At 40.2% G+C, this 15,991-nt stretch overlaps 1 protein-coding gene and 1 pseudogene across 2 annotated transcripts in view; both read left to right on the top strand.

Moving 5' to 3' along the window:
- LOC111812152 overlaps positions 1-1,070 on the top strand; it is a 2,939-nt pseudogene extending 1,869 nt beyond the window's left edge.
- The window catches only part of Dctd (dCMP deaminase), a 27,787-nt gene that overhangs the window by 8,649 nt on the left and 3,147 nt on the right, over positions 1-15,991 (top strand). For both annotated transcript variants that reach the window (XM_004639765.2, XM_023699681.1), the window contains 2 exons: positions 14,006-14,122; positions 15,509-15,605. In XM_004639765.2, coding sequence (XP_004639822.1) covers positions 14,006-14,122; positions 15,509-15,605 — 214 coding nt within the window. The remainder of the gene's footprint in view (positions 1-14,005; positions 14,123-15,508; positions 15,606-15,991) is intronic.

The raw sequence follows: 15,991 nt of genomic DNA, 5'->3' as shown, positions 1-15,991 counted from the left end.
TTTATTTATAAATATGTATATATATATTTGATACAGGGTCTCATTGTACAGCTTGAACACATAGTGCTCCTCCTGTTTTCAGCCTCCTTACTCTGGGATTATAGGCATGGGCTACCATGCCTGGTCTCGGTGGCTAGCTTGGCGCACCTGGGGTAGAACTGGGGATCAAACCTGAGTCCCTGTGCTGCTGAGCTATCTCATTGAAGTCAATTTCTTCACAAAAGTTTGAAATGAAACTTAATTGAAGATAGAGGTGCCAAGGTGATGATAGGAAGTACACTGAAGTTTATCTTTGTACTATTTCTCCAAATTCAGCTTTGTTAAAATTAATAACTTTAGTTTTCAAGTCTTGGACCGTTGCCTTGGATCTAAGGGATTCTGGGATTTAGGAGTTGTGGTGTGTGTTTGATCTTTGGAGGCTGCTGTTTCATATTTGAGCATAACATAAAAGTGACAACAGGGGTCAGGACAACTTTTGAACCTGTAAGAGGTGGAAGAGGGAAAGGAGAAGGTGATTTGAGCCAACTGTCAAAATAGTATTTAACTAGGGACTGTCCCTACAATGTCCCATACAGACATAAAGTACAGACGAACTATTCAGGATGCCCGTATTAGTGCATAACTTTAGGAGAGAATTAGAAGAGAGAGCTGCTGCATAAGAAAAAAATGGGTTCATCTAGTCCAAGAACACATAGCCTCCTTGTGTCAGAGAAGCCTGCTAGACAGATTCTGGATGCCAACCTCATGTAGATGATCCTCTAACAGATAAGGAAGATGAAGACTTGAAGGGGAAAATAATGATGATGATACTGGAGCGCTTCTTGCAGAACTGGCAAAAAATTTTTAGATAGGCTGAAGACAGACCGAAAGGGAACAAGTACAAAAGGCTGAGAAGGGTTTCACGTAGGAAAATTTTTAGTGGAAACCCTCTCCTGCATCTCACCGGCTCCTCCCAACTGCAAAGTTTCAAAGTTAAAAGAAGGTAGAATGGTGGTGTTATCTTCAAGAGCTGTGCAAGAAGTGCAGATGATCTGAAGAAAGACGGCAGATCTGTAAATGGCGCCTTGTGATCTGCGCTGCACGAGCGATTCGCAGAGAAATACAGTAAGTAGTACAGTGCTAGTGTTTACATTCTGGAAAATGTTGGGGATTGGCTTGATTTTTTTAATTTTTAATTTTTTTTTATTTTTATCTTTCTCACCATCTGAATAGTGTATAGGCATCCCTAATTTTAAGCTTCGAAATGTGTTGTCCTTTGATGATGTATTATGTGATAATGGACATGTGAGTAGGTTTAACAGGGTTTGCATTCCCTAAAAGTTTCTAGTCATGTTTTGTCTTTAATATTAAAAGAAGAAATATGATTACAATAAATATTTGTAATTAAATTTTAAAAATTTCAGTAGAATTTTTAGGGGTACATCAACTTAGTTTCCAAAATAGTTGTGTTTTGATCAGATCAATGATCTCAATACAAATAGATACATATTTCTAATGATAAATGCAACTTCTTTAAATTTGTCTAGTTTGCTAGTAGTACTAAGTTAACGTGAACACCTGAAAACATTGAATTTCATAGTGTTTGTTCTGGTGATCTGTTCTGTCACTTGTGCTGATTTTTACTGGTCTCTGAAACTAGTCTGAATTATAAAGATTATTTTGAGCTTTTTTTTAAAATCAGGAATCTCCTTTTTACAGCTTTGCTAATACTGGATTATTGAAGTAAAGTCAATATTTATATTGCCTTTTATGTCCTAGAATTTTGATATTTGCATAGGGCTAGGCATGTCTGTAATATGCTTATTAGAAAAGTAAACCCCACAATGTTTTTTTAAATAACAGTGACCACATTCAAGTGAAAGAATCCTAGGCTACCCATGAAGAGTTTTGTGTTGCGGGGCTAATTTATTTATAGCCAGTGATTTAGGATTGTTAGACACATCACTTGACATTTCTCAGTATTTCTGTGAAACAGATTATTACTGAGGACTGCTCCATTTCTCTAATCCTTAGGAAAAATAATAGTATAACTTGGATTGCATTAGAATGTGTCAGTTTCTCTGCTTATTGAGCTCTGAGATCAGTCAAGGTGCAGAACTGTAAAAAGCTGTTGGTGGCAGTTAAGAGAGAATGTGCATACATGTATATGGGTAAACTATGGGATCAGGCTTCCTTTCTTCCCTCCCATTGATTAAAATCGGCTTCACTTGTCAGATTAGTATAAATCACATAGAAACAGTATACATGAGTAGGAGGCAGTGGTTAAAGAATATTTGCTACCCCACAAACATGAAAACTGAAAGACATTAGGTGACAAAAGGTTGGATAACATCAATAGAGGAACAGATCCTGTGTCTAAGTAAAAGAGAATATATGAATTTACGAGGCACTGAATTTAGAACTGTTTGGAGATGAGAGGTCGATTAGTCTAAGATGAAGTAGGAATTTAGAAAACTGCTTGTGAATCAAGCAACATGACAGTACTTATTGAAACATACTGGCCTAGATAAAAACAGAATATTGGGGCAAGCAAGAGAGTTAGAATGGGAGGCTGTGAATACACTCTTTGCTTGTACTGTCTGATGGGTTGGTGCTGGCTAATTAGTGGAGGTGTATATTTTATCTGTGCTTCTTTCAAATGATAAATGACATAGTAAATTTAAAATATTGAGTATAATAACTAAGTATCTTTTAATTTTGCAATTAAAAGACTATGTTCAAAATGCCATTAATTTTGAGTTTAGGTAAATAGAAGTATAACTCCTCTTTTTTGTTTGTCCTTCTGTAAGTGAGATACTGCTTTTTTGGAATTGAAATAAGTACTGATAAGTTAAGTGTTCTTTTACTGGTTTCAGTTGTCTGCTGGACATGGGTATGTTCTCTTCTTTTTCAAGTTATATTTTAGAATGTTTCTGTTTTTTTCAGAGTTTTTTCACACATGTCCATTTACTCATTCAGTAAGTCCACATATGGCAGGTGTCACATGTATAAATGCTAGATACCCTGTAGTAGTAAACAGTGTTGTGGACTGGATATTGGTTATTCCCAAATTTCACATGTGAAATCAACCCAAGGTGGTGGTATTAAGGAATGGAGTGCTTGGGAGTGATTAGATCACAATAGTAGACTTTTGGACAAGATTAGTACCCTTTTAAAACAGGCTTGAAGGAGGTAACTAGCCACTTCATAGTGATGAAGGGAGAAGGCTCTGTCTGCTCCTTCCCAGGTTTCTCCCCACCGAAGCTGTTGGCATTTTGGTCTTGGACTTGCCAACTTCCAAAACTGTAGAACATAAATTTTTTTTATTTAGAAGTGACCGGTTTGTGTGAACTTGTTAGAGCTGCCCAAAGTGACTAAGGTTATATGGATAAAAGGGTCATGCTGGGAGAAGGGTGGAAATGGGGCTGCTAGCTGTGTGGTGAGTATATTAGGCCAGGCAAGTGGACCTTGGGGGGCAGGAGTGCTGTGACTGAGAGGAGTGGCTGCATATACCTGTATATTTTGGAGGCAACATCAAGAGGATGGGGTGATTGGGTGGGGGGTGACTTCTCCCAGACAGTTCTGACTGCAGCAGCTGGATGATATACTGAAGTGGAGACTGCAATAGAAGCAAAATTCAGGTAAAATGAGGAAGATTTGGACAGCTGAAGCTAGACTGGGATGTGAGCATCCCTAGTAAATGTACAGGTAGTCCAATAGGTGGGTGTCTGGAGAGACAGGAAGAGATCTAAGCAGGGGATGCCTATATAAGCCTGTTGGCCATCAGTATACATTAGTGGATGTACAAGGGCATGGGGAGGAGTAAGCTTAGCCATGACCCTTGATATGTCAGCATTTAAAGGTGGGCTATAGAATGAATGAGGCCTACAAAGGTATGTGACATCAGAGAGCCCAGAGAGCTGTGTTTCCTTAAGAGGGAAAAATGGTTTGTTGTGTAAAAGACTTACAGAAAGTCTAGAAAGATGACATGTCTAGGGTTTAGCAATGTGGAAATCATTGTTGGCACTGCTGTGAGCAGTTCTGACAGTGGTAGGATTGGTAGTCAGGTTGGAGCCAGCTGAAGGGCAAGGGAAGGTTAAGAAAGCAGGGACATTATTTAAATAGGGCTTTGAGGTGTGTTGTGAAGCATGCAGCTACCACTAGAAAGGAGATGGAACCCAAAGAAAGCTTTGTTGTATTTGTGAGATGGGAGAAGCTGCTTACTGTGTTTTGTTTTTTTTCTTTGTATCAGACTTTTCATTTTTATAAAGTTCATAGGAATCGTCCCAGCAGGAAAGGTAGAGAATAATCAAGAAAGGGAAAAACAGTCATGGTGTTTGAGGATGTGAGGGCTGTCTCTTCCCCCTCTCCCCCAACTGGTTAGTGACAGAAGGAAGGACAATAAGGGGCAGGTAGGGGCATTTGACAGCCATGGGAAATGATAAATTACAGCTGTCTCAATGAGATAGAAGCAAGGCTGTCAGCTGAAAGAGCAGGGTAGGAGCAGCCTAGACATATGGAAAGGAGAAGGTGAGTGCCTGGGATCTGGAGCAGTGTGCTGGAGATATGTCCTGGGAATGTAGGGCAGTGAGAAGCGCAGTTCTATTGGAAGATCTCAAGTTAGGTCAGTTAATCCTTCTCTTCCATGTACTGAGGCAAGATCAGTGAGGTGCCCGAGGCAGGCCTTATAGAGTTAGAATTAATTAGAACACACAGATCTCAACTCCTGTTCTAGTGCTCAGTCCCAGTTTACTCTTTAAAAGCCATGAACACAAGAGGGGAGCTTTTAAACCTTGTGGTATATATTTACGTTACAGAACTGTCAAAGGATGATTAGTGCCCAAGTTCTCCTGGTGCCTTTTTAGTACCTTTTAGGCATCCACAAGTATTTCACACGAACAGTAGGAAGGGAGCTGGCCTGGCTTACCCATGGATGAAATGTAGTCATTTCCACATCCTCCTCCTCCTGACCTGATTGTGTGCCCTTAGCACATAGGGAAGCAGTGTAATTAGAGTTCTGGGGGCTTTATTATCAATAATGGAAACACCACAGTCAGAAATCTCTTTAGCCCTAAGCACTACCATTGGGGCTAAGTGGCTCCCCTGGGTGCCATGAGTTGTTGCCAGCAGCTTTAGTGAGAGGCCAAGAGCAAGGGGGCAGAGGACAGGGGACAGAGCAAGAGAGAAAAAGAAATGTCTCTTTCTGTGGTCAGGCTAAACTGTGTGGCCCAGGACTGCTGGTCTCAGGTGGGAAGCAAGCTGGGGGAGGGAAGAAAGTGCTGTTTCCCAGGTGGATCTTCTGTATTGTGCTCTTAACAGAATCTGGCTTTTAATAAAGAGTACTTGGAGGTGGGGATTCTTCTGTTCATTCCACAGGCCATGAAGATGAGGCTTAAAGATACATAAGGCTGACATCAGGCTACTAGGTAGAGGAGGTCATGTGTGAGGAGGCAGCTGAGTAGAAGTGGTAAAGAGGAAGCAGAGGGGGAAAGAGCCAAGGATAGTGCCCAAAATCCAGAGGTACACTGTTCATAGTGGACACAGGAGGTGACTGTAGCAGTGGTCACTGGGGCCTGGCATGTCTTAGAGGTCCATGTTTCATCAGGGTTAGGAAGACCATGCTGCCTTTTGAACTAGTGGGACATCCCTTTCTTTCCAGACCCAGCCTAGATTTCTTTACATTGTTATTCTAGCAGAGACCTTATCTGTGGGCAGAGACTGTTTTCCAGGCGTAGGACTGAGTTTTTCTGCATTACCACTTTTCCCCACTTTTTTCACACAGAGACTTACGCTAGAATTTCTGTCAGGTAGAATTCTGTGCTACTCAGTGCAAGGGATGGGCGGTAGCATTATGTTTTCTTCCAAATAGAAGGGCCTCTAATTGCTGGGGGCACTAATGCCTTTGTTCTAAGCAATGTAGCAATGTAGATAATTGGTTGGCAAAGTAGAAGTGCTGTCACTTGTCAGCTGTGCCTGGAAAGACCCTGTCCATGGCAGCTAGCTCTCCCAAGTCCTCATCACAATCTGGAAAACAAAGTCCAGTTCTGATTATAAGCAGCAAAGTCCTTATTTATATAATTCTTTCTGGTTCATAAGGCTTTCCTCCCTGTACCTTGTATTCTTCCTCTGACCCTGTGCAGGAAAAGGAGGGTGTTATAATTCTTGTTTGTAGCCAAGAGAGCCTGGGACTTCAGTAAGACTATCTTTGTGTGGGCAAATCCCAGGGCTTTACCCTCTTTGTTTTAAAGGTATTTATAATCCAAAAACATTTTTTCTGTAGAAACAATATTACCAGAAGATCCAATTCTCCATCCACCTGCACACAGTGCTTTAACCTCTCATATACTGTATTATCTCAGCAGTTTGTTCTCGTGTGTGTAGCTTTGCTTGATCTTCTGCCTGGTGGGGTGTGAGCTCATAAGACTAGGTCCAATTCTCACTCTGTGAGCACTTGACCTGGGAGGGACAGTGGTTGCAGCCAGAGTTTATCAAAACATATGGGAGATGCTCAAAGTTTTGTTTCTCTTTCTGCTGTAGCTCAACATGAAGGGATGTTCTGGCCATGGGCAGGAGTTGTGTCTGAGAAGCTGTAAGAGTGAAACAGCTTTGGGTTGCTCTAGCAAGTTGGCAGTGAAGAGGAGAAGAGGAAAGAGGGTGGGAAACAGGCTGAGAAGAATGAGATGTGGCCAGCTGAGCCTGATTGGTTGAGTGGCCTTATGGAAATGGTGTAATTGTTGATTTTCAAGTTGGTTCACTTTTCCCTAAGTCCACCTGTATTTCATATTATTTGAAAAACCTGATAATCAACTTGCTCCTCTACTAGGTATTAAGAGATACAGATAAAAAAAAACTGAGTAGAGGGAAATAATGTAGAAGAGTGACATTTGGGACCACATTCTCTAATTTGTTTTGCTTTAGATTTTGGAGTATACCTAAAAGTGAATGCTTTATAACTTTTGGAGGGCTTTGGGGGTGATGGAAGGAAGGCGCCTTAAATTTAGAGGTTAGTTTTGTTAAATTACTGACTTGAAGGATAGGTACTTGGGAGGCTGGCAGTGACATATGAGAACTTGTCAGGGTATCTTTCAATAATTAAGAAATAAGTAGTTGAAATTCCATTCTAGTTCCAGGAGCCATGTAGCAGTTCCTTAAAGGGCTCTGCTGGAGGAGTGATTGCATGCCCCCACTTAGTGGGTGTTTCCATCAGTATCTTTTGGGCACAGGGGTGCCATGCTCCTTGAGATGTGTTCAGATTTACTTGTGACACCTGTAGCACCCCAGAACACTTAGATTCAAATTTGAAGAACAAATTACACAAAAAGCTTTGTTACCAGAATAGAAAAGGGCTATCTTGTAAATTGACATTGAGTTTTCCTTAATCCACAGACCAGCCTTTATTTTGGGAACCCCATTCCATATTAGTTATCAATTTCAAAATGAGAAACCAGTGGGAAGAATACAAGGTGACCTTTTCTGCCTTTTTTTCTTGAGAAGGCTATGCATGGACATGTTCTGGCTTTTTGAGTCTTGGCTCTAGTTTTTGTGGCGAACCCTCCGTTATGTACATTGTCAGTTTAGCCTGGAATAGTGGCATGCATAGAGCCACACTGCTCTGAGTGACAGCAGGTGCTGTGTGTCTGTCTTCTAACCCTGACCCTAATAAAATATTGTGCCACTAAAAATGAAGTGATTCTAAACAATCTCCAGAATTTCTTTAACTGGGATGGAGAGCTTTCCTGAATCCAAATTATGTCAGGTCCTGGTATTTTCTCTTGTATTTCATCAGATGAAGATCAGTTGAGGGTGAACAGTGATGGCTGAATCATTTCTATAGTAATGATAATTTGTTTACTGTTGTTTGTTTTTTTTAAGTTATTGCCTTAGTAGTACAACTGTCTAAAATAGACATTGTATTAGTCTTATATCAAATGAGATGAAAGTCAAATCTATAAAATGTTGAATCTCTTAAATCTAACAAAGGATAGAATATATCCTGTTAATTTGTCAAACTTCTAGAGAACCGCCTACATGAGACAGTGAGGATTAATCAAGCCCACAAAGAGAATTTGAAAAATACAGTTTTCTAATTATACAATCTCTTCTCAGTGGTCCAAGGTTAATGCAGTTCTGAATTCTGACAGTTAGTAATAGAAGAAAAAAAGAAAGACCAAAGCACATGAATTGTCTTATAATTACCTGAAACAGAGGTACTCTTCTGGCAATCAAGGACTTTATAAGCATTAATTTCTACCATTTAATTCTTTTCCTTTTAAACAATTTTGGGAATAATTGAATGGCTTTATGTAGCTCTTTGTTTGTACCTGTGACATATACATGTATTATGTGGAGATTTCTTTACTTATTGCTTAACTATAGGTAAAGATTTGAAAAATGAATCTGTTTTCACTATGTAGATTATCTTATGACTACTTCTTGGACACTTTTAAATTCTTGTTCCTTATTCCTGCTATGAATATAAAATTATACTTTGACAGAACCAATCTTTGGTTAGGGTTGCACACAAGTATATTTTGGCTCTTGCTGTAATTCTTAGGCAATACAGTGAAAATATCAGGACTAGGGAAAGATACATTTATTCTGTATTGCAGTCAAGTACCTATGAAATGTTTACTGTGGTGAGAAAAAGAGCACTAGCCCTAGACACCACCCTCTTCCTTGAAAAAAAAAGACTTATGGAGGTAGTAAATTAAGGTTAGAAATGTAGATTTCAGGATTTTAGAAATAGATCTGTTCTCTGAGACTCTATGAATAGATCAGTGCTTAAAAGTTCATAACTATAGGAGAAAAACTGAAGATTAGGATTAAACCTTGGGTGGTACCCAAAAAAGGAGAGAAAGAAAAGTTCACAGAAAAGTAGAACACAAAGAGTCTGAAGAGCAATCTTCTAATCAAGGGTTAAGAGAGCTGGTAAATTTAAAGATTACAACCAGAAAGGGACTTTGGCTTTGGTACCTATCAGTGACACATAGGAGAGCAGGCGCACCACAGCCAATTGTGCATCTCTCTTCCCACTTCATGCACTAGGAGTATCTGTACTGCAGAAATCGGGAAATACTGCAGGACTTTTTCTTTTTTAGAAATCTTGGTACCAAATTCTTAGTTACTCTTCTCTCGTTGCTGGGACAAATACCCGACACCCAAAATGAAGGAAGGAAGGTGTTATTTAGCTCACAGTTACTGGAGGTTTCAGTCCACACTCAGCTGGCTCCAAGACAGAGTGGCACATAGCAGAGAGCAACCTTTTATGCTGGTGGCCAAGAGCTCAAGGGGGAGGTAGCAGCAGCTCAAGCTGCTAGCTTCTCTTCCCTCCTTACATTGTGATGCAAATTACCTGTCCCAGGGTGGGTGCAGCATCCACAACCACAATAATCACAAACTCCAGAGGCTGCCCTAAGACTGCATGGGGCTTTGAGGGGACACCTAGACACAAACCATAACATCCACACATACCAACGTAATACTGAGGCCAACGTGTGTCCATAAGGTAGCATTTCCCACACTTGCTACATAGTGGCTCAGCACCCATAGTTCATACTTGAAACACACATTCCTGAAACAAGAGATTTGAGGAGCAGTATTTATCCTTGCATGTGGGATGCATTCTGATCTTTGCTCTTATCCATTTTATTAAAGAAAAAAAGTAATTTACTGATTTTATGACTTTCACTTTGAAAACATTGTTTTAAAGAACACTAGAGGGTATGTCTGCATTACAAGATCAAGAAGTAATTATTTTAAAAACTCAAATAATAAATAAAGCTGAAAGGTACAATAAATACTGTGAAAGGGAAAGAAGTTATTCAAAGGGAAAGAATAACTGGGATGAGAAAAAAAGAGAAAAGAAAGAAAGAAGAAAAAGCATTTATGAATATATAAAGGATGCCTTGGATAATACCTGCTGATTTCTACTGGCCTATTATTAAAAGCAGTAGTTAATGCTTCTGTTTTTTTTTCTTTTATTTTTTATTATTTTTTGACCTGTTTGCATGCTTATATCTGGTAATCTGAACAACTAATTTGAAGACAATAATATGCAATATAATAATCATTTTGAATTTCTATCTTATTTAGTGAAATTCTGTATCATTTGTAATATTTCTTTCTATTTTTTATTTTTTTAAAAAAAATTAGGAGTAGCAATTGCAGAAAGGATGATTTCTCCCAAAAAAGGAGAAAAGAGACTTTAAGTGTTGAGTAGATGGCTGGTATAGGAGGATGACTAAGTGTGCATGATTAAAGGAAGAGAATGGAGGAGAGGGCAGCAGCACTCTCAAAGCTGGTTGTGGTGAGCCAGGGCCTTGCAGGGGGCACCAAGAGAGGAAACTCATATTTTGTTAGTGAAAGCTTGTCTTGGAGAAGAGCTGTTCTTAAGGCCTGCAGAATGAACAGGGAAGTTTAGGAAAAGGGTAAAAATAAATGTACTTGATACTTTTACAATTGCTTTTATGCCTGTTGGAAATAACTTGCAGAGCCAGTGTTAATTGTGCAAACTCAAAAGTCACTTACTTTGTCAAAGGACATAATATACCTTGTCAAAGATCAATTTGACCTTGATTGAACTCAGGTTCAACCCTTGTAGCACATTCTTTCTCCATACCTGCCTCCTGAAGTGGAAAGTATAATGGACAAAGGTATGTGACCTTATGGGTTGGCTAGCCAGAGCCAGGAGGCATATTAATTTTAAATGATATTTGTATCCAGAAGTATACTTGGTGGTTCCCTATTATTGATCAGTGTAGAAGGCCTATCTAAGAAATGAGCCCCTAATACTCTACCCTGACTTACCTATGTGAAACAACTTGAATGGCTGGTCAAGTTGGTCTATTCATTTTGTTTTTTGAGGAAAGTATAGTGGCTGGGGCCTAAAGACTGAGGAGTACCAATTTGGATAAAAGGGACTGTGAAGGGAAGTTTGGAGTCAGAGCCACAGGGCCCATGGAAGCCCTGGTCCTGAGGGGCAAATGTTAGGCCAGAAAGGCCAGACTAAACTTTGGGACTGGGATGGATGGCATGTGGGGAGTTACAAAGTGGAAATTAGGTGGGCAGGTCCAGATTGAGGTGTACAGTGCTTCCTTGGGGGGGGGGTGGGTTCCTCTCTTTAACCCCTTTCAGTGGCTGCAAGACTTTTAGAGCTTTCAGCGATAACGGCTTGCTGGACAGCACGTGCACTGTAGATTCACCACCACTGCCTTACATGCAGCCAGGAGGCCAGTAATAGATGGGCCAAGGTGCTGATGTCTCATTTCTGAAATTGAAAGTATAGGACTGAATAAGAGAAATCAAAGAGTTAGGTGTATTTTTAGTCTTTAGGCGGGGCACTTGAGTGTTCTTTCCGATACTGTAGATTTTTGTGTGAGGGATTGTGGGTTAGGAACTGTTCCTTATAAAGAACCTCCTGTGTAATCTGACCCTTATGTGTTCATAGTGCCCAGTAGACCTGATCTTTTTCTTTTTTTTTAGAGAGAAAGGAAGTTTGTTTATTCACCTGTGTGTTATTTCTGTCAACCACCCTTTATACAAAAGGACACCAGGTACTGCCCAGGAGAATCTGTTTCATACAGCAGTTCTCACTAATGAATCCAGACCTGTGATGTTAAATTTGGTCTAAACTACCTAGATGAATTAAAGGAATATCACCAGTGTGACAGTTCTTTGGGATTCAAAAGAAGACATCAAAGTAGTGTTTTATAACAGACTCAGCTTCTGTTCTGAATATGAATAACAATACCATAAAAGTATTTATTAGATGGAAAAGCCTGTTTTTGATACTTGAATTTAAGAGGACTTTTGGTATTTTTTAACATCTCCATTAATAATTAGAATCTCCATTTTCTGTTTTATTCATTCAATAAATATTTAACACCCATTATGTTCATGACATTGCATTGGACTCTGGGGAAGTTACAGAGAACTAGAAGGCTGGGTTCTGCCCTCCAGGGAGAAGCAAAAGAAACAATTACTTCTAATTGTTTTTAACATTGAGCAATGCTAATGCCCACTTCTGGAACATCTTGATCACCAGGGGAAAAGGCACTGAGGGAGCCTGTCCAGGCCAGTGCCTACGTGGCCTTGTTGCTCTTTCTGCACATTTCTCTGTCCTCATCCTCCCATGGCCCTGTTGGTTTGTCAGACCACTAAGTCTTTGGGGATGTGGCTTGAGGTCCCTCTGTGGCAAGCTGTGTTTATTCTCTGATGGGCTGTGATCTGACTGGGTGCAGCTTGTTCCTTTAGACTTCCCAGCTATGCCAGACACTGTTCATTTTATTTTCATACATGACTGAAACCTGCCAAAACATGTTATTCCTAGCCTAAAATAAGGATGCAGTCCATACTACATTTTCTGAGAGCTCTTGGTTGACTTTCTGCTTGCAGCATGACCAAACTGCTGCAGGACACAAAAACCCATAACTGAAGGCTGGCAGAGGAAGGTGGCACAGGGCCTTCACCTATTTGAGCCATAGTAGATTCTTAGTAAATGTGCAATGATTACAGAGGAAGTCCTGAGAGACATGTGTGGAAGTCATGCATTTAAGGCCTCAGAACTACTGAAAAGGTACCCAGCTAGTGTGGAGGGCTACTGTTTGGAGAGGGTAGGGAGTAAAGGTCTCACAGGTTATATTCTAGGAGGTTTTTTTTTTTTTTTTTTTTTTCTCCCCTACAGGGTCTTTCTACACAGTTTAGACTCTAGTGATCCTCCTATCTCAGTCTCCCCATTGCTGAGATTACAGGCTTGCGCCACCATACCCAGTTTCAGTGGCCAGCACAGTGCATCCAGGGTTTCAGGGCTGGCATGGCATGCGGTACCAGGGATCAAACCCGGCTCTTTGCGCTTGTCAAGCAGGCATTTAGACTGCCAAGCTATATCCCCAGCCCTATTCTAGAAGTTTTAAATGATTTAGCCCACATCCAGATATTCATTAATTCATTCAACAAATATTTTGGCACTTGTGTGCATAGGTATGTGTTGGGGGAGACCAGGGAATTTTACAAAGCAATACTTCCTAACCTTGTCTAAGCACATTTGAATTACCTTGGAAATCCCTTAAAAATACCTACTACACTCCAGGCCATTGCACTTGCAAGATGGGACACAGATGTTTAGTATTTTGGAAGTTCCTCCAGGTACAAGTTTGAGTCCCTACAATAAGGAGTGCGTAATATAGTCTTAGATGACACAGCCAGAAATTCAGTAACAATACAAAGAAAGGTACAGAAACGTCGTCATCCAGTAGGGTGAGCAAAGCTAGGTCTCTGTTATGAGTCTTGATTTCCTCCTGAGGGAGAACATCCAATGGTTAGGTGATGGGAACAGCTGGCTACACTGGGCTGGAAAGGGATCAGCTTTGAGAGATGTAAGTAGAAAGGAAGTTTCTTCCTCTGACCTTGAACTCAGGCAAGCCTGAGGATGACCTTGGATCATTGGCAGAATGGGCTAGTATATCAATGATTGCCATTAAGTAGAGGAATGTTTTTCTTATGAGCAACAAACTGCTGGCTGTCTGCTGGTATTTTTCCTTGTGCATCAGTGCTGAGAATGGTGAGGTGAAGCAGATCCCTCAGGATAGAAATGCTCAGCTTCACATCTTGATTCTCTTGTTCTTATTGCTCCTTGCCCTGTTAATGGCCAAACTGAATATCTCTGTGTGTGCATATCAACACACAAATGAGCCATTTTATGTGGGCAATTCAATACCCCAGGGTCTTGTGGAGCAGTGAGCTATTGCTCCGCTTAGAGTGGGTGAAGGTACTTGACCTTAGCCCCTCCTGGCTGCTTTAGGTACTTAGAGACCAAGGGCTGCTGCGGTGAACAGTTTCCCCACTAATCACCATCTCAGTCAGATCATGTGCCCTCACTTGGTATTCTCAGTACTTGCCTTTATAATCAATTTGTTTTTATTGAGTCTATTACATGTTATTTCAGAGGGGGGAATAAAATGCTTAACAGTTGGTAAATTCTTTATGAGATGAAATCTGAAATTTTTTTCCCCTTTCTTTTCAAACTCAGTGTGCCATGCCGAGCTGAATGCCATTATGAACAAGAATTCGGCCGATGTGAAAGGCTGTAGCATGTATGTCGCCTTGTTCCCATGTAATGAATGTGCTAAGCTCATCATCCAGGCAGGTAGGAAACAGCCCTTTCTGATTGTCACATTTGCATTGCTGCTGCTCATAAGTAGCTCACTGCAGATGTGTTTGATCTTAAATTGTTATTGTTTAGATCTAAATTAATTGCAGTATCAACTTTGCAAGATATTTCTTGTGTTTTGTTTTTGAATAGTGCCAGGTATTCTAAGACTAATTGCATCCTCTGTGATTCTTAGCATGTTTTTAATTTAGTTTGCAACTTCTTAAACTGCAAGCTGCCAAAAAACAACACGGGCTTTGCATATAATTACTGTCAATTTACCATTCTCTGACATATTGTGCATAGATTAGGGGGGAGGAAGGGAAATGAATTTCTGTCAGAAACAAGGTCAGCTGAGAGTCTGTATCAAATTTTAATTTGTATCTAATACATGGTAGATATTTGAGGTTCTAAGCATATCTTTGCATACAAATGTAAGACTGAAATGGTAGTACTCTAAGTTTTTCTTACGTTACATTTACCATAAATTCACAACATTGTATTCTGAATATTTCACCTTTTTCAAACTGTCACATATACTATTCAGCTACACTTTATCTCCATAAAGCTCTCAGCTTGAGATTTAAAGACTTAGCATGTTTAGCCAGATGTATGGTTTAAAGGGGCTGTTTATCACAGGCCCTGTGGATAGCAGACCAGAAGAGGGCTCCTGACAGCAAATCAGAAGCTGCCCTTAAGAAACGGCCTGGGCTCCCACATGGCTGCTGCCACTGAACCCTTTGGGATGTTTCCTCTGCCATCCACAGGTATCAAGGTGGCAGTATGCATGGGCACTGAACAGCCTGTGCTCTGTGTAGCCAGCTTCCAGGTCCCTTCTGAAGCTAGAGAGGAGCTGCTTTTAGTGCAGGGCACTCAGAACTCCCAGCTGTCAAGTTATTGCTGCTGTTTGATGAGATCAGGAAAAAGAAGCAGGTCTGCACTCCACAGGGCTGGGCCAGATTGGTCTTCAGAACCCCTCTAGGGAGCATAGTGGTGCTAATCTCCGAGTTGACCAGCACTTCTACTCCCCCCCTCCCTGCCCCCCGTCAGCCCTTTAAATAGTTGCCTTGTGTGTAAAGAATATTTGCTTACCTGCAAGAAGAAAATGTGTTAATTGGTTAAGGCTTGACTACTTTGACATGTTTTTACTCAGCATTGGTTTAAAAAGAAGTCCCTGAAGACTGGAGGGCAGATTAAATATAGTCTACCCTTTACTGATTAGAAGACAGCAGATAGATATTTGAGTAAGTGGACATTGTCTATAAGCACACTTGGAAAAAGTAATTAATCATAGATGCTACAAAGGGCTCCACCTGCTTCTGTTTTTCTTTTGTAGTACTTGTATATGCATTTACTAATGGGCTTCTGTTGCTACCTTTTAAGGTATAAAAGAAGTTATTTTCATGTCTGATAAGTATCATGACAGTGATGAGACAACAGCTGCAAGGCTCATGTTTGAGATGGCTGGGGTTACATTCAGGTAAGTTGGGAGAACTCAGAGGAATGGTGGTTTAGGGCTGATCTAGATTTATATGTGACCTGGTTTGATACCCAGTTTTTCCCTCTGATGCATGACTTTCACAATGGGAAGTTTTCTGGAAATTTGATGGTATAAGTAAAGGTTATTCCAGGGGTAGTTTTGTAGGAGTAGTGATAGAAATATCTGAAGACAATCTGTTTAATGATTATATTTAATAATAACTTTCCACAGCTAAATTATTGAAGTACCAAGAAATTTTAAAATTCACAAACGTAGTGATGCTAAACAGTGATGTTATAAATTTTGCAAATATAACAACTGTAGCATAGGCAGTTTCAGATGAAAACAACCTGATTAAAATTCCTGGACTTTTTTTTTTTTTTTTT

Source organism: Octodon degus, unplaced genomic scaffold, assembly GCF_000260255.1.
Source record: "Octodon degus isolate 3935 unplaced genomic scaffold, OctDeg1.0 scaffold00114, whole genome shotgun sequence".
In the NCBI taxonomy this organism is placed as follows: Eukaryota; Metazoa; Chordata; class Mammalia; order Rodentia; family Octodontidae; genus Octodon; species Octodon degus.
This window is presented reverse-complemented; position numbering and strand designations above follow the sequence as displayed.